This window comes from Durio zibethinus, chromosome 18, assembly GCF_047325235.1.
Source record: "Durio zibethinus cultivar Kanyao isolate XHJ-2024 chromosome 18, ASM4732523v1, whole genome shotgun sequence".
Classification (NCBI taxonomy): Eukaryota; Viridiplantae; Streptophyta; class Magnoliopsida; order Malvales; family Malvaceae; genus Durio; species Durio zibethinus.
Genome location: NC_143179.1, coordinates 8,786,674 through 8,803,296, shown reverse-complemented (window position 1 = coordinate 8,803,296; position 16,623 = coordinate 8,786,674). Strand labels below are relative to the sequence as shown.

General features: G+C 35.4%; 5 protein-coding genes, 1 long non-coding RNA gene and 1 other non-coding gene across 8 annotated transcripts; 5 read left to right on the top strand and 2 right to left on the bottom strand.

Moving 5' to 3' along the window:
- Positions 1–105: 105 nt before the first annotated feature.
- Positions 106–1,461, bottom strand: LOC111299284 (uncharacterized). The gene is made up of 3 exons (XM_022894372.2): positions 1,124–1,461; positions 816–977; positions 106–655 (listed from the first exon to the last, which is right to left on the bottom strand). The coding sequence occupies exons 1-3, from the start codon at positions 1,415–1,417 to the stop codon at positions 302–304; spliced, it is 810 nt and encodes a 269-aa protein (XP_022750107.2). The 5' UTR covers positions 1,418–1,461; the 3' UTR covers positions 106–301.
- Positions 1,462–1,554: 93 nt separating this feature from the next.
- On the top strand, positions 1,555–4,473 carry LOC111299286 (uncharacterized). Its single transcript, XM_022894375.2, has 9 exons — positions 1,555–1,711; positions 1,912–1,992; positions 2,251–2,300; positions 2,767–2,844; positions 3,106–3,163; positions 3,244–3,293; positions 3,515–3,623; positions 3,736–3,797; positions 4,124–4,473. The coding sequence occupies exons 1-9, from the start codon at positions 1,628–1,630 to the stop codon at positions 4,164–4,166; spliced, it is 615 nt and encodes a 204-aa protein (XP_022750110.1). The 5' UTR covers positions 1,555–1,627; the 3' UTR covers positions 4,167–4,473.
- A 377-nt stretch (positions 4,474–4,850) lies between these two features.
- LOC111299283 (serine hydroxymethyltransferase 3, chloroplastic) lies at positions 4,851–8,384 on the top strand. The gene is made up of 11 exons (XM_089747285.1): positions 4,851–5,152; positions 5,360–5,777; positions 5,848–6,022; positions 6,112–6,229; positions 6,319–6,431; positions 6,579–6,701; positions 7,066–7,170; positions 7,307–7,393; positions 7,474–7,581; positions 7,725–7,797; positions 7,888–8,384. The coding sequence occupies exons 2-11, from the start codon at positions 5,719–5,721 to the stop codon at positions 8,160–8,162; spliced, it is 1,236 nt and encodes a 411-aa protein (XP_089603411.1). The 5' UTR covers positions 4,851–5,152; positions 5,360–5,718; the 3' UTR covers positions 8,163–8,384.
- A 560-nt stretch (positions 8,385–8,944) lies between these two features.
- LOC111299282 (uncharacterized protein C6G9.01c-like) lies at positions 8,945–9,840 on the top strand. Its single transcript, XM_089747283.1, has 2 exons — positions 8,945–9,090; positions 9,341–9,840. The coding sequence occupies exon 2, from the start codon at positions 9,350–9,352 to the stop codon at positions 9,713–9,715; it is 366 nt and encodes a 121-aa protein (XP_089603409.1). The 5' UTR covers positions 8,945–9,090; positions 9,341–9,349; the 3' UTR covers positions 9,716–9,840.
- On the top strand, positions 9,155–9,238 carry LOC149513688 (small nucleolar RNA R38). Its single transcript, XR_016330179.1, has one exon. It is a non-coding gene; the product is annotated as a small nucleolar RNA R38 (small nucleolar RNA).
- Positions 9,841–10,245: 405 nt separating the features above from the next.
- On the bottom strand, positions 10,246–11,805 carry LOC149513687 (uncharacterized). Of its 2 annotated transcripts, XR_016329748.1 has the most exons (3): positions 11,434–11,784; positions 11,276–11,356; positions 10,246–10,961 (listed from the first exon to the last, which is right to left on the bottom strand). It is a non-coding gene; the product is annotated as an uncharacterized LOC149513687 (long non-coding RNA). The 2 variants fall into 2 exon arrangements; XR_016329747.1 differs by having other exon boundaries at positions 10,246–11,356; positions 11,434–11,805.
- A 1,561-nt stretch (positions 11,806–13,366) lies between these two features.
- LOC111299279 (ferrochelatase-2, chloroplastic-like) lies at positions 13,367–16,617 on the top strand. Its single transcript, XM_022894368.2, has 9 exons — positions 13,367–13,602; positions 13,790–14,141; positions 14,244–14,387; positions 14,581–14,682; positions 15,045–15,148; positions 15,244–15,370; positions 15,523–15,675; positions 15,761–15,861; positions 15,960–16,617. Exons 1-9 carry the CDS (start codon positions 13,535–13,537, stop codon positions 16,273–16,275), a joined length of 1,467 nt encoding a protein of 488 aa, XP_022750103.2. The 5' UTR covers positions 13,367–13,534; the 3' UTR covers positions 16,276–16,617.
- Positions 16,618–16,623: the final 6 nt, after the last annotated feature.

The window sequence follows — 16,623 nt, the reverse complement described above, 5'->3', positions numbered from 1 at the left end:
TGCATATAACAGTCAGTTGACATTGCAGCATCTTCCTACAAGAAGCTGAAACATAAAAATGTAAAATACACCCCAGATTGGATGAGCAATTACTCTGTGTAGATGTAAGATAATGAGCGTATTGCATCTTATATAAAATGAAAGTTTCACAAACACACAAAAACAAGGTTTAATCTGTACAGAAGTTTGCAGAAGATTTAAATAGGTTATCTTGTCCATGCATCTTAGTTCATCACATCCACAAAGCAAACTGATGAGACCCAAGGATTGAAGCAGCAAGGAGAGTTGGTGGTTGATATTCTCACTGGCTGGTGGATACATGAACATTATCTTCACCATTTGTTGATTCAGCTGGCTTCTTCATAAGAGGCTTGGGGATATCACAGTCGTCTTGAGGGCATCGTTGTTGAGGGTGAGACAACAACATAGACATGAAACGAAAGAGTGTACGCGGTAGCCCATGTCCACTCTCATGGATGTATCCTTCGTACTCACTAACTTGTTCAAGCGCATCAACAAGAGCATCATAGACCGCCTGGGGACAGTTATCCGGTCCAGGCTTGTCATGGAGATACATCACATCCAAAGTGAACAGTTTCTGGTTTACAGGCCACTGATGATGGGGTCGTACCGATGATCTGCAGTATATAAGAATCTAAAAGACGCAAAAACAGAAACATTAATATGCAAAACCATATGTTCTTCTGTCTCCAATCAACCTTAGGATTCATATAACAAAGGTTCATTACTAAATCTTTACAACAAATGGAAGCGATTTAACCATAATAAAAATGATAAAGAGAAAAAGAACTGACCACTCTAAGAATCCGGTTCTGTGCACTAGATTTCTTTGCTTCATGAGCTGCCAAGCGGAATAAATTGGTGAGATCTGCTTGACCAGAAGAGCCAGTGATAGCCGACAGCGCCCGAACCGCAGCAATGGTAGACTCAACATCACTGCTGAACTCTTTTCTAAGCTAAATAAAAAAAAAAAAAGAAAACAAATTTAAAACCCTTTATTCAAATTTAATGAAACTCTAGATTATCTTCCTATATTTCCCACAATTCCAATCAATCAATCTTAAAGAAAAATGGGAAGGAAAAGGGGAAAGCGAGGGAGTACCCAAGAGGCGGATTTGGAGAGAGTGGCGAAAGCAAAGCGGTGGTCGGGGTTGATGGAGAGCTTGGAGTTGACGAAGAGAAGGATGGCTTGCTTTATGGAATCCAATCTGGTGACTCCCACTGTTTTCATTTCAACAAGCGACTCCGCTTCCACATCCACGCAAAATATTATGTCCTCGTTGTTTATTCGCGTCGGCTTCAGGGTGTAACGCCCTGCTCCTTCCTCAGAGGCGTCTCCTTCGATTCCTTCCATTTTCATTTCTCCTCGTTGTCCTTCCTTCATCAGATAAGACATCGACTAGAGCCAAACAAAAGGGAAAGGAGAGAAAAGCAAGGAAACGGGCAAAAAGACCAGTAAAACGGTGCGTTTTTAATAACCTTAACGGTGTCGTTTTAGAGAAGTGGAAGAAAACAGTGTGTATTAGCTACACTGTTTTCTGCAGTATTCTTGTTTGGATTTTGCGTCTTTGCTTGTTTGGCTGCGAAAGTGAGAGATCAGGCGAAAATGGCGTGTACGCATGACCACAGCTGCGAGGATCACGATTGTTCTTCTAGTTGGTCTCTTTTCAAGCACATCGACCTCTCGAAGGTCCTTACTTTTGTTTCTTTTGCTAGAATTTTTTTAAGATTCAACCGATTCTTTACTGATTTTTCTTGTTTTTCCATGTGTGGATTTTTTTTTTTACCCAATTAATATTAAAAGTTTAATTTATTTTAACTTTTACGCTCTCCTCTTTAAATGAATTGGCATATTGCTTTTGTTTCTTGAAATTTTGGGTTATTGTTTAGGTAACTGCTTTAAATGAGGCTACTCCAGGAAGTGTTAAATCGGTGTTTAAAGCTTGGGAGGAGCGATTGAGTTCATCTGGGGTAAAATTTTTTATTTTTAATTAAATTTCCTATTATCTTTTTTTTTTTATGCATCTGTCCCTTTTCTTTGTATGAAACAAATGAATAAATGCATGAATATATATTTATATCATCGTATGGATGAGTGTATGTAACTATTTCTGCAGTTTCATGTTTGTGTTAACATGCTTCTGGGAAATTTATTTTGTATTATTGCATTGATATGTCTATCATTTTCTTGGTATGTGATAGCTTAATGATGTTTTTGAACTGTGGCAGGAGCACTTGGAAAGCAATGAGGGTGATCCTGAATTACTTGTTTATATTCCGTAAGCAACTGCTTCAACTTGTTTTAGTGCCTTTATTTTATGACTAGAAAGTTCATGTTGCGGTTCATATCTTACATGTTTGGATTTACCAACCATCATCTACAACTGCGCTTTTATTGTTAATTTGATATAATGAAGTGCCCATCTTAAATTTTGGTGTTTGAGGCTAAGTGAAGGAGGCATGCTGGTTTTAATCGCAAAGATGACAAATCTATAATTGTGTTTTATTGTTTATTAGTTTTTATGTCTCATGTTTCTGTTGTTTCCTCGTACATCTTTATTTTTATGTTCCTTGCTTGCTAACTCAAGTTATGTTAGAAATATATATTGTCAATCAAGTGATCAAGTGTATTAGTTCATTTCCAAAACTGTTGAACGAATCATTGTTCTTTTTCTTGGCTTGGAATTTATTATGTTTAGAGGTGCTCTCTGATTTCTCATATACTTTTTGGATTTATTCTAATAGATTTACATCGGATGTTAAGATCAAGAGTATATCAGTCGTTGGTGGTGCCGATGGAACAAGTCCTTCTAAGATGAGAGTGTAAGTTCAGATGACTAGCCAAGTGGTTTCATCACTTCTGAAATGGTTAATCTTTAGTTAGCAGTTAGCAATGAAGGTTAATGTTCAAAATTGATTGAATGTCTTTTTAACTGCTTTCGCATTGAAGATATCTTTGATTTTGTTACCTGATATTTCCAAAGAGCATAGAGATTACAGTGTTTTCAAAGGGATGTCTTCTTTTGTTTGGCTTTCTTCTAGTTATTTAATAGAAGATTAAAATTGTCAATTTGTATTGATTAGGTTTATCAATCGAGATGGCATTGACTTCTCTGATGCTCAAGGCATGCAACCTGTTCAGGTATTACTCATGTTCCCTTGCCATGGAATAAACTGATAAATTCAACAAAACTTATGTAAATGTGTATGTTTTCTCTGAAGGAGTGGGATTTGGTTGAAAATTTGCAAGGAGTGTTAGAATACCAGACAAGGTGGGTACTTTCCTGCTCCATACAGTGTTACCTTTTTTTTGGAACAGTTATGATTCATTTGTGAGTAGTTAACTTGCTTATTTTTTGTGCATAAAGACTTGTTCCACTTGGCACCAACGATGTTAAGTTGATGCTAATTAAAGACTTCATAAAAGTAGCTGAGGTCTGTTTCATTCTCTCTGTTTTCTACTTTCTGATGCCATATGAACATGAATATTTAGGTATTCAAAATTTCAAAGTGTGGCAAGCATTACATTGCATTTCCCTGAGAGTTTTGGTGGTGACACAACTCAAATTCACTACATTGGTTTTAAAGGTGAAGCCACACAGGTACTTCCCTTGACGAAGCACAGATTCACTGATGATGTTGATTCCTCCTGTCTGTTTTCGTAGTGAAAATTTGGTGCTTCAAATGATATATCTCCTGAATATGATTTGACAGCTGAAGAGGGATGTTGTTGCCACGATTGTTTATGAAATTACACCCAATCCTTCTGATCACAAGTAAGTTTTGATCTTGCTAAATGGTTGTGTGCTGGAGTTGATGTTGGCCTAAGGATTTAAGCATGCCCGCATTCTTGTTGAATCTTGAATTATTCTGCTAATTGGTATATGTGTCTAGATATTGTACACCTTGCTCATGCCTTGAAAGAAAGGCAACATATCAACAGCTGACATAGATAGATATGTACAAAGCCTCTTCCAAGTTCATGTAGTAAAAACTACTATTTTGAATAACTTTCCAAATGTCCATACACGGGCTCGGTTCGATTTGGTATTTGAATATATAACAAAAGTTTTATTTATCAAAAATGATGATCTCTGTGCAGGACCCGGGCTGAAACTGGTGGAGGCCTTTCCCATGTGGAATAAAGAATTCATGCCACCTCTATGTGTTCTTGTCAAGTATCTGACCACCCCTTCTATACATTCTATGGCGAAAATTACACAATGTTGTAACAGTTCGATTCCAAATCCTCCTAGCCCTACCAGCTGGGTTATTATGTTCATTTATTTCAATCATGTTGCCAAAGATTGTATGTTTCACATAGTATGAGATTGTATGTTTCACATAGTATGGGAAGGATGAATAGTTTAATCTTTGAGAAGAGTCGAATTATGCAAGTAACATTGCATCAGCCGTTTCCGTTTGCTATCACAGTGTGTTTCAATTTGGGAACTTTCTGATTTCACATTTTCCAAGCTAGTTGATTGTTCTGTTTATAATTATACCTTTCTTTTCAAGAAAGAAATCCTATCAAATCTGTTGGTTTTAGGTTTAATGTAGTTGAAAATGTGGCATTTTCAAGGTATAATTTCATAAATTTTGTCACATTTTTCGGTTAATATTACTACATATGATAAGATATATAAAATGAGTGAGAATTACATTTTCATATAATTGTTTTAAAAATCTAACAAAATTTGGAAAGTTTTTAAACGAATAAAATTCAATGGCAGGTTTACTTGTCATTTACACCTTTTCTGGCCTGCCTTCCATGTATAAAATAAGTAGTTAAGTGTCCAGCTCTCCTTCCATTTCAATGATTATTTCAGTGTCACTCGATCAGGACTCGGGTGGCCGAGTGGCAACATCAGAGTCCATAGAGAAGAACAGACACAATAGACCAACCCGCAGAGGAATTATTTGACTTCTTTTCACTTCTTCTGTTCCTGACTTCAAACAGATATCTATCCAGCGCCAGCGGCTTGTCCTTCCCATTTTTTTTTTTTTTATTTTCTTTGCCACTTGAGCGCTGCACCAATATTTCATTTGATTTTCAGGGTTTTAATTCGACTCTAGAACAGCTCCACAAAGGAAACGTGAGAAACCAAGAGAAAAGAAAAATCTTCCTAAAGTATTCTCCTCTCTATATTTTATGGATCATCCACGTTTTATTTTTATTTTTATTTTTAATTCGTATTTCTCACTGATTTTCATATCCAGTTATTCCATTCTTCTTTTCTTTTTGCGTATGGGATTAAATCTTAAAGGCTGTTTTTTTTTTGCTCTAACAAATAAATTTTACATTCTGACTCTGTTTTATTACATTGTAAATTCGTAGAAATTTGGTGAAGGATACTAGTGGACAACCAGAATGCAGGGAGCTGCAATGATGGGTTCTTTGCAACAGCCCATGAGGGTCAATGGACCAGCTTTTCCTTTAAAAGGGTCTGGTATTAGTGGATTTCCGCATCTGATTAAGCTTAACTCAGTGAAGCCCTGTAAGCTCAACTTGAAGGGAGCTTGGTTACTGGGAGGCCTGCCTCTTCCGTCTCTGTCCCTGTTCTAGAAAGCAGCTTTGTGGACCATGGCCTCGACGAAGCTGATCCTGAGGTTCGTGAAATTATTAGCAAGGAAAAGGAGAGGCAGTTCAAAAGCCTTGAGCTTATTGCCTCAGAGAACTTTACATCCCGTGCAGTGATGGAGGCGGTTGGGTCATGTCTCACAAACAAGTACTCTGAAGGACTACCTGGTAAAAGGTATATCTAGTTAAGCAAAGTGCATAGAGATTTAATTTTGTGCAACTAATGATCTTATTGTTTATTGCAGGTACTACGGTGGCAATGAGTACATTGATGAACTTGAAACACTTTGCCAGGAGAGAGCTTTGGCAGCATTTCACTTGGATAAAAAGAAGTGGGGCGTTAATGTTCAACCATTGTCAGGTTCTCCTGCTAATTTTGAGGTTTATACAGCAATTCTCAATCCACATGATCGAATAATGGTAGGATACTTATGTCAGTTTAGCTGCTGTCATTTATTTCACTCTTTGATAATAAACAAATCAATGATTTCTTAATTTAACTCGTGTAGGGGCTTGACTTACCTCATGGGGGACATTTGTCACATGGATTTATGACTCCTAAAAGACGAGTATCTGGCACATCAATCTATTTCGAGTCAATGCCTTATCGACTTGATGAATCCACAGGTTATGCATCTTATTATTATACTTACCAAGGTTTAGTGGTTAATACACTGTCTTGGTGATTGATTCAATTTGTCCGAAATTTGGAACAGGCCTTGTTGATTATGATATGCTTGAGAAAACAGCTACTCTCTTTCGACCAAAACTCATAATTGCTGGTGCCAGTGCATATCCTCGAGATTTTGACTATCCTCGAATGAGGAAGGTAAGTGCTAATGTGCTTGCTGGTTGCTATAATGCCTACCACAATTTACCTACCATTTAGTGAAAACTTTTTTTTTTTTTGGTTCTAAGTACTACGTATCTTCCTTATTTTAGCAAATAACTTAATATAATTGATATCTGTTGGAAGATCGCAGATGCTGTCAGTGCATTTCTCATGATGGATATGGCTCATATAAGTGGACTCGTTGCTGCTTCTGTAGTTGCTGATCCCTTGGAATATTGTGATATTGTGACAACAACTACACACAAGGTTTGGGATGAATATTTTCAGTTACTTTATTGTTGACCTCTATGCATGTTAAATCACTTGACATGCTGCTAGTTTTGCTTGTCAAAATATTTATACTTAATATGGTACTTGAGAAAATTTACTTTCTTGTAACATGGCAAATCCGGCTTGTTTTCTTCCCAATCTCACTTGATCTTTTCCCTCATCTAGCAAAGAATACAGTCTTCATGTTGTTTGGATCCTGATTTAGTTATTATGTGCAATAGAAAGATCTGCTCTGCCCATAAACTCACCTATAGTGTTAGTGTTGTTTCTTCCAAATTGTACTATTTACTTCCCTTGCATTAATGTTTATGTGAATAACTTACTTCTTACTCATTTCCAGTCTTTGAGAGGTCCAAGAGGTGGCATGATCTTCTTCAAGAAGGATCCTGTTCTTGGAATTGATTTAGAATGTGCCATCAATAATGCTGTTTTTCCAGGTTTACAGGTTAGTTTGACTTGTCTCCTTTGCTCCTATTACTAATACGAATTCCCCTATTCCAACCTCCTGCTGGCTTTCAAACTGAGGTTTTTAAGTTACAGAACTAGTTATACATTATGAGACGCATATGTTATCTATGCAGGGTGGTCCTCATAACCACACAATTGGTGGGCTAGCAGTTTGCTTGAAACATGCACAGTTGCCTGAGTTTAAGACTTACCAGAATCAGGTACTGTCCTTCAAATATAAAAAAATTCAGTGGAAGTTATGTCCTGATGGTCAAGTCTAATATGGGTACTTCATCTGCAGGTAGTGTCTAATTGTAGAGCTCTTGCAAGCCGATTGGTTGAACTTGGGTATAAACTGGTTTCTGGTGGCAGTGACAATCACCTTGTACTTGTGGATCTGAGACCATTGGTAAGTTACTTTCTCCATAAGACATGCAGACATGTGTGCACTTTATCTTTAACACGTGAATAGCATTGGAACTATTGTTCTGATTCTTTTTAAAAGACACCCTATGGCTCTTTCTTTCTATTAATTAATTTCTCCTTCAACAGGGTATTGATGGGGCTCGGGTGGAGAAAATACTCGACATGGCCTCTATCACCTTGAACAAAAACTCTGTGCCTGGTGAGTTCTGCCTTATTTGCATTTGTTTTACCTTTATTTTTTTTTTCTTTTTCTAATATCACCAGTACTTATAAATCTCAAATTTTGCAGGGGATAAGAGTGCACTTGTGCCAGGTGGCATTCGCATTGGATCACCAGCTATGACTACTAGAGGATTTACAGAAAAGGAATTCACGACTATTGCTGACTTCATCCATCAGGGTGTGCAAATTACTATTGATGCTAAAGGATTAGCTTCTGGATCTAAACTCCAAGAGTTCTTGAAGTTTGTGGCATCTCCCAGCTTTCGTTTGATGGATAAGGTATCAAATCTCCGTAGTAGAGTTGAAGCACTTACAACCCAATTTCCCATTCCTGGCGTATGAAAAAGGTGAACCCTAAAAAGAGAGCATCAGAAACTGATGAGAAATTGAGAACATCAGAATAAGGTGAAATCCAGCACAGCTTTCAGGGTTTGTATTTGAATGTAATAATAGATTTATGAAAATTTTGAAGTGTTATTGAGATCCAGTGTTGAAATATGAATTCATCTGATATTTCAACAGTAACTAATATTACTAATAAAAACTAATTCATTGGTCAGGTGATCCACTTTCCATGATTATTTCTCAGCAATCTATGATGTCAGGAGTTTGAGTTTTATGGAATAATATTTTAATAAATTTTAAACATGGTCTTTAAAATCTTATAGTAAATGTTACAAGTAGTAGATTATCAACATATGAACTTGGTGAATGCAAATCTCTTTCAAGGGATTTTATTTAGAGATGGTTTCGGATTGAGGTAGGGTGGGTTTTTCGATCTGATTTTATATAATAAATATTTAAATCTAACTTGATTTCATATTAAAATATTTTTTATATTTGACCTAATTCATAAATACATAAAATCATAATCAATTTGATTTGAAATTAATTAAATATTATATATATTAGGTAGGCCGTCGATGGATTTGTTAAAATTTAACTCAATCTAAATTTAAAAAAAAAAAAAAACTAGACGGATTCAGATTAAATTATCAACCTTAATTATATTTCAAACAACTATTCAGAAAAAGGCCCAATAAAGCCCATTCATAAAAGAGGGCCGAAAGAATATGAAACAGAAAAGCCAAATTAAAGAGAAGGCCCAATAAAGCCCCAAAAGTTGAAAGGCTCGCTCCAATTCCAAAACATACAAAGGAAACAATGCCCTGTTTTTAGGGTTCATACTCCTCTGCTTCTCCTCTTCTTTATCTTCTTCTTCACTCTGACAGCACCCATCTCCTGATTTTCTCTTGGATCTTACTGTGAGGTAAGAAAGATATTTCCATCTATGGTTTTTGATTATTTGGGGTTTAAGGATTGGTTTGAGACAATGTTGTGAATGATGAGAAAATGAATATTTTTACAGTTATCCCTGTCTGATTATTGTTGCTGATAATTTGTTCTCAGACACAACACTTTTATCAGTTTTTTTTTTCTCTTTACTTTTCTGTAATTTTTTTTTTGTTTTAACTAATCTTTGTGGGCTATGATTGGTTTTTTGCTTTTGTAACCTGCAGATTCAGATAATGCCGAAGAAGAGTTCTTCAAAAAAGGCAGAAAAGAAAGAAGAAGAAGCTGTTTTGGAACAGAAGAAGCTGTCTTCAACTCCTAAAAAGGCTGGTAATGAAATTGATGAGATATTTGCTGGTAAAAAGAGGAAGAAACCTGAGAAACCCAATGGTGGTGAAATTTCAAAACCCAAGTCGGTGAAGGATAAGAAGAACAAGAAGAGTAAAGAAACCAAAGAGGAAGGATTCAATGAATCATCTTCGAGGCCTCGAAAGAGAACTGCAGATGGTTTTGCTATTTACACTGAAGAAGAATTGGGTATTCATAAATCGAATGCTGGAAGCACACCGCTCTGTCCTTTTGATTGTGATTGTTGTTTTTGATGACACTGTCGATGTTCTTCATATTTGACATTTCAGTTTGCAGAATTTGTAGGGTTTAGGCTCTTTGCTTGTTGTACACAAGGAATGAATTATGAAATGCAGTTTTCAATGTGTTTCTTGGTTAACATTCCATCTTGTCAATCATGGTATGAAAACAAGTGAATACCCATTGCTTTTTCTGAATTTCAGTGAGCTAATCTGGTAACAATCTTTGCAGTTTTTACAAAGCTGATCCACAGTTTTTTGTGTTCAATCGGATGTATAATAATGCAGTCATTTGAGCTACTGCATTTCACCCCTATTTCTGGTTTTGATTTCGATGTGTTAAATCACAACTGCGAAATTTGAGCTCAATCAGATCAATAAAAGGTGGCCTCAACCCTTCTCTTTAGCAGCGGATTGAAGTCCATTATCTATAGCATGGCCGCAATACGGGCAATATGGCAAAGGTGGCAAGTTAACATCCCTATGCAAAAGAGATTTCAGATTTCCCAATTACAGGTATTTACAACTTGTGCACACAAATAATCTAATATAGAAAAATATTAATTGAAGTGGGGAACTAATTTTCTTAGGAAAATCCACATTAAAATGGATACAATTGGTAATAGCAAAACAAATACATTTGTGAATCGTGCTAATATCAGTGAATCTCTGATAACCAAAGGCTATCCAAGTAAAGCTTCTGATCCAGAAGGCAGAGTTGGGATTGTTGCAAATGACATGCACCCTGCTATCAGCAATACAAACAATTGTCGAAGGCTTACTCGAACTTAAATGAATGTACAGAAACAGGGAAGTGAGAAGTGGGTCTGACAGAGAAAATGTTGCCGAAAATTGCCTAATTCCTAACATGAAGTTACTAGAACATATTTTAAGCTATCTTCTTTCAGCTAGTTTCTGTAGGCTCCAAGCGGCAGACAAGGCACCACGGAGAAGGCACTCGCTGCAGACTCATTTGTGGAGCCGATAACAAGGCTGAGACTTGAGAGCATAAATGTGTAATTGTACACGTAACAGGTATCTCCAAATATCCAGTAAGGCAAAATGGTCACAAATTTAGCTGCTTTAAATTTGAAGGAAACCATGGAGAAGCAAAGGCAAGGTTCACTCCAATCGTGAAAGTAGCTCGCTTTGGGCACCATGCAAAAGGTGGATTGCTATTGTAAACAACAAACACCCGTGTCTGACTAAATGCCCGTCAAACTGTTGAGCTCATTTTCTTTTTGAAGCACAATCAAATTAACTGAACAAGAAACATCATATAAAACCACAAAAATTAGAGGAGAGAAAACAAGACAATAGTGAAATATAAACGGGTTATTGTGTCACGAAACAACGGTGGGTTTCATGGGTCTTCTCCCGTTTAACTTAATATTGGCTCCAAGCGGCAGTCAGGTCGCCATGGATTGGCACCTGCTGTTGACTCTGTTGTGGAGCCAATATCCTATCAGTCTTATTATCAAAATAGATCAGAGAATTCCCATTGGCAAACAAAAAACAGCAACTTCTAAAAAAAACGGCTTAATGCAAAACAGTAAAGACTAAAATATCCGGTACCTGAAAAAATTATGCACCCGGTTGACTGAGCAACTCCCAAGGTATCAAGAAAACTTTTTGTTCCTTGATACTAGATTTTAACTGCCAAATGAATTTCACTCGTTATTAGCTACTAAAGTCACCAAACAAGATGATAAGAAAAATTACAGAGTAATTACCTTGCTTCCACAGTACTTATATAATATGCAATCATGGGGTTTGCTGCTGCATTGAATATTGGAGGGCTGATAGTGAAAAATGAAAGATTCCAGGTGGAAAGAGCGAGCTGTGGACATTGTAACTGTACTATAAGCTTTGGAATCTACGCTATGTAAGGTAAAAGGAAAATGGAAGCAAAGTGAAGCGAAAAAGGCAGGCCAAAGGGGTAAGAGGAAGGAGGAGGCTGTAGACGACAAAGTACGATGTAGCTTAAGAGTTAAAGAGGTTTAAGACTTTGTTTTATAGAGCGGTTTCTACAAAACCCTAAAGAACTGGTTGTGGAAATTACTTAAATAGACAGTGATTAAGTCGGTATAATTTTTTTGTTTTGTTTTTTTTTTTTTTTTTGGTAATATTAATCTTTTTGCTTGAAATAATTTCATCATAAGTAAAATATGTTTATTAGTAGTACAATTTAGCATATACCTTAATATTTATAAATTCAACAATTGCTTGACAATTGACAAGGTTGAAAATTTATTATCTATAAACTTGGGATAAGGTTGAAATTTTTGATTAGTTTGTTTATTGAATTTTAAATTTTTAATTTCAATAATTAAAATTTAATTTATCACAATTGTAATTAATTTGATTCTTAAGCATATAAGTCATACATAATTTCTGATGGTATTTTGGTGCTAATATTAATACATATGAAAATTTTTAATTGATTGATTGTAAATAATATCAACTTTATGTATAAAGGATTATTCTAGACTTATACTAAAATATTAATTATGATTTTCAAGTATCAGAGAATAGAATGTGATATGATGAGATAGAATATAAAATTAAAATATATGAAATAAATTATTTATTCTTAAAACACACAAGAATTGGATTATTTACTATTAATAATCAAAGTAGACATATTTAAAGGTTAGATTATCCATCTAAATTTAAAGATTTGTTTAAGTTTTAAGAGAGTTTTGATAAATAATTAAAATTTGTTAAATAAGTTTTGGCGTAATTTTTAAATCAATTTAAATTTCAAGCTAAACTTTAGGTAAAAAAATTAAAGTCCCAATTCGACATAAGTCAATTTGAATAAACTATACATATTAAAATATTATAATATATGGTTATATATATATGAATTTTATTTTTTAAAAGATTTTTTAATTTTTTATTATAAAAATTAAGTTTAACGAGTGGGTTAGAGGTTTATTTTTTTAATTTTTATTGAATTTAAAAAAAATTTAAAACTCAAAATATTAAGTAGAATCGAACTTAAATAAATATATAAATTATTAATATCAAATATGAATTTAATTCAAACTTGATCCATAAACACCTTTAAGTCATAACGAAATTTTTTATTTTGATATTTTGAATTTTTTAATAAAAATGTTTATTTAAGAAAAAAAAAACTATAATCTCATTTTTAGGGAAGGTATTAATTTGATTAAATATCTAGATTTAAGCCAACTACTACTAAAACCAAATGATATATTAGGGTTTAAGTCTACTACTACTAAAGCCAATTATTAAATTTTTCATAATTGAGTTTGGATAAATTTTCAAAAATATCATCTCAAATTTTCACTTTTTATTATGTTAGTTGGAACTTGGACTTTGTGTCGTCGGAGTTGGCAGCACACCCAATTACTCACTTTGGTGGTATCAATGACTTTAAATTTAAGTCGTGTCAACGACGTCGTAATTGCTTTTGCATATTTCTAGTCTGACTAATTCAAGTTTGGTTGCCGAGAAAGAATTGGCAAGAAAAAGAAAAAATAAATAAATAAAAGGAAGAAAAGTATAAAAGGAGACGCACCGCTTTAATTCCTACCCTCTTGGAATCTTCTACAGAGGAAGGAAGGCAACGTCTCCCTTTGAACGTGTAAATGAAAGCTGCATAGCTTTAATAGTAAGTGTACGCTTTGGAACCGCAGTTTTTATTGGACTTTACAATTTTCATAAACAAAATTTCCCCATTTTCTTCTCAACTAACCCATACAAAAATCTCTCTAAAATTCACCCAAAACCCAGATTCCATTTTTTGTTATTTTCTGTTTCTATTACACTTTCAATTGAAGGAGAATTCTTCAGATCAAAACCATGGAGGCAGCTTCCTATACTAAACTTTCTGGTCCCTGTCTCCGGAATTATGATTCTAGATTTTCAAGGTGAGCGTTTTGTTTTCGTGGGGTTTTAATCAAAGGTTTATACTTTATTGTTTTTGTAAATGAGTTTTAGATCTGAATAATTTGTCTAGTTTGGTCAAAGTTTTTGTTTTGGGAACAAAGATGGAATTTTTGGACCAAATGTTTCCCAAATTCACGTCTTTTTTAATTTCTTTATTTTGTTTTTCAGATCGATTCCTCGGGGCAGATATATTGCGTCTGCCTCACGCTATTCTTCTGAGGGATTCAATGATGCTGATAAACCTTCATCTAAATCCCTTATCATCTCAAATTCTGACTCGAATACCCAAAATCATAGCGTTCTCAAAGGACCCAATCTCAGTGGTGGACCAATTCAGAAGAGAAATCTGAACTTACAAGCGAATAGCGCTGTGGGGGTTTGCACTTTCCCTGAAAATGTTGTAGAATCTCATTACGCACATGCCGCGGAGGAGAAGCTTGGGGTCCTACTTTTGAATCTTGGAGGGCCTGAGACTCTTGACGATGTTCAACCGTTTCTTTTTAACTTATTTGCTGATCCTGTATGTTGGTTTTGTCGCTCTTCTTTTTATGTAATTTGTATAAACATTTATGGGTTTTAAGTTTGAGTGGTGTGCTGATGGTGATGATGTTTTTTTACGCAGGATATAATACGGCTGCCTATGCTGTTTAAGTTTCTTCAACGACCATTGGCAAAGTTAATATCTGTTCTTCGGGCTCCCAAAAGTAAAGAAGGGTATGCTGCCATTGGTGGTGGCTCACCTTTGCGTAAAATAACTGATGAACAGGTAAAATACCTTAATTATAGAAGTTAGAATGTTATTTTCTTCTAGCCTGGTGCTGTGTGAAAGTGAACAATTTTTGTTTTTTTCTATGGATATTTTGTTCCGAAGTGAACCATGTTATTGTTCATGTTTTATGGTTAACCTTTGGTGGTTTGCGTTTCATAAGTGTATTTATAGCTTGAAGAATTTGTTGCAGGCGGATGCTCTTAGAATGGCTTTGGAGGCAAAGAATGTACGTGCCAATGTATATGTTGGAATGCGATATTGGTACCCATTCACCGAGGAGGCAATTGAGCAGGTGGGTCTCTTGATAGTCAAACAAATTTGCGTGGGTTTTAAATTTCTTCAGAGACCATTAATGAAGTTATGAACTTGTGTGATACTATATCCGGGAATGAGCTCTTGCTATTTTCTTTTAGGTGATATTAATGGTTTATTGTTAAGTTGATTAGATCCTTACATAAGGGATAAATATAGGGAGTGAGAGAAAAGAAGGAATTGGCATGTGTTTGTGCAAGTTCTCGTCTTATGTGACTATGCCTTCAAATAACTTGAAATTATACCTCATATTTTAGTAAGGAACTATCTGTTTAACACCGAATGATCTATCTTCAAAGTGCATTGTGGTCTAGATTGGTAAGGATTTATTTTATGCAACAGATTAAGCGGGACAGAATAACAAAGCTTGTTGTGCTCCCACTATATCCTCAGTTTTCCATCTCCACAACTGGGTCTAGCATTCGAGTTATTCAGCGTATATTCAGGTAGGTGTTTGATAATTTGTGTTACACCTTTTCTTGTTGAAATCATCCATTACTGTTCTCCTTGTAAATGCCTCTAAATGCTGGTTATATTTCAGGGAAGATGCTTATTTATCGAGACTACCTGTTTCTGTCATTCTTTCATGGTATCAACGACAAGGTTATATTAGGTCTATGGCTGATTTGATTGAGAAAGAGTTGGGTGGATTTGCAAAGCCTGAAGAGGTTTGTGGTTACTTCATAGACTACTTCATAGACTACTTCTTTGTACTTTTTTATTCACAAATTCATTAATTATAATTTGATAATGCCAAATTGTGGTCCTTCTTTGATATTGACTTTATTGCAACTATTTCTAATATTCTTTTGAAATTCAGGTCATGATATTCTTCAGTGCCCATGGGGTGCCTGTCAGTTATGTTGAGGATGCTGGAGATCCGTACAAAGATCAAATGGAGGAGTGCATCTACTTAATTATGCAAGAGCTGAAATCTAGAGGAATTGGAAATGATCATACCCTTGCTTACCAGGTTGGTTTTAGAACCAAATTTCTGCTTTCACATTTGAAAAATACAAACTGTTATCCTCAACTGTGTCTTCATGCTATCCTTCCAGAGTCGAGTTGGGCCTGTGCAATGGTTGAAGCCCTACACTGATGAAGTTCTTGCTGAGATTGGCCAGAAAGGTGTGAAGAGTCTTCTAGCTGTTCCCATAAGGTGAATGACTCATAGTTTAAAGTATCTGTTCTTGATGTGTGCTTTTAAATGCTCAATTATGTGGTGAAAATTAACTGTACTTCCATCTCAAATTCCAGCTTTGTGAGTGAGCACATAGAGACTCTTGAAGAGATTGACATGGAATATAAACATTTAGCACTCGAATCCGGCATCGAGAATTGGGGTCGGGTGCCTGCTCTAGGTTGCACCACTTCATTCATAACAGATCTAGCTGATGCTGTGGTTGAAGCTCTACCATCAGCAAAAGCCCTGTCAACCTCAATGGACACTGATGAAGAAGCCGATTATGAGCCCTTGAGATACGTTGTCAAAATGTTCTTCGGTTCAATCTTGGCATTCGTTTTGCTATTGACACCAAAGGTGGTACTTGCATTTAGGAATTATCTCTTTTAGTGAAGATTAAAGAAAGCTTATTATATTCACAGAGAATACAGGATGAATTATATTAAGTAAAAATTACATACCTGTTTGGATGCCTCCCCATTTTGGCATACATAAAGAAAAAGATGAGATTTTTGAGATGTTACTTTTTGGAACCAGGAAGTTTTTTCCCAGTGAGATAATACTTTAGAAAAAATGCATTCTTCCTAGCTGTCAATTACTCGTGTGTTTTGTTCACAAGAATGCCATCAAATCCGAAATTTGTTTAGGCTTGGGCTCGGTGGGATTTGCCTTCGAAAGATGTTCAATTGCAATTTTGTAACAAAGGAATTCCTCTTCCTTTTCTTTTCTTTCTTTTTT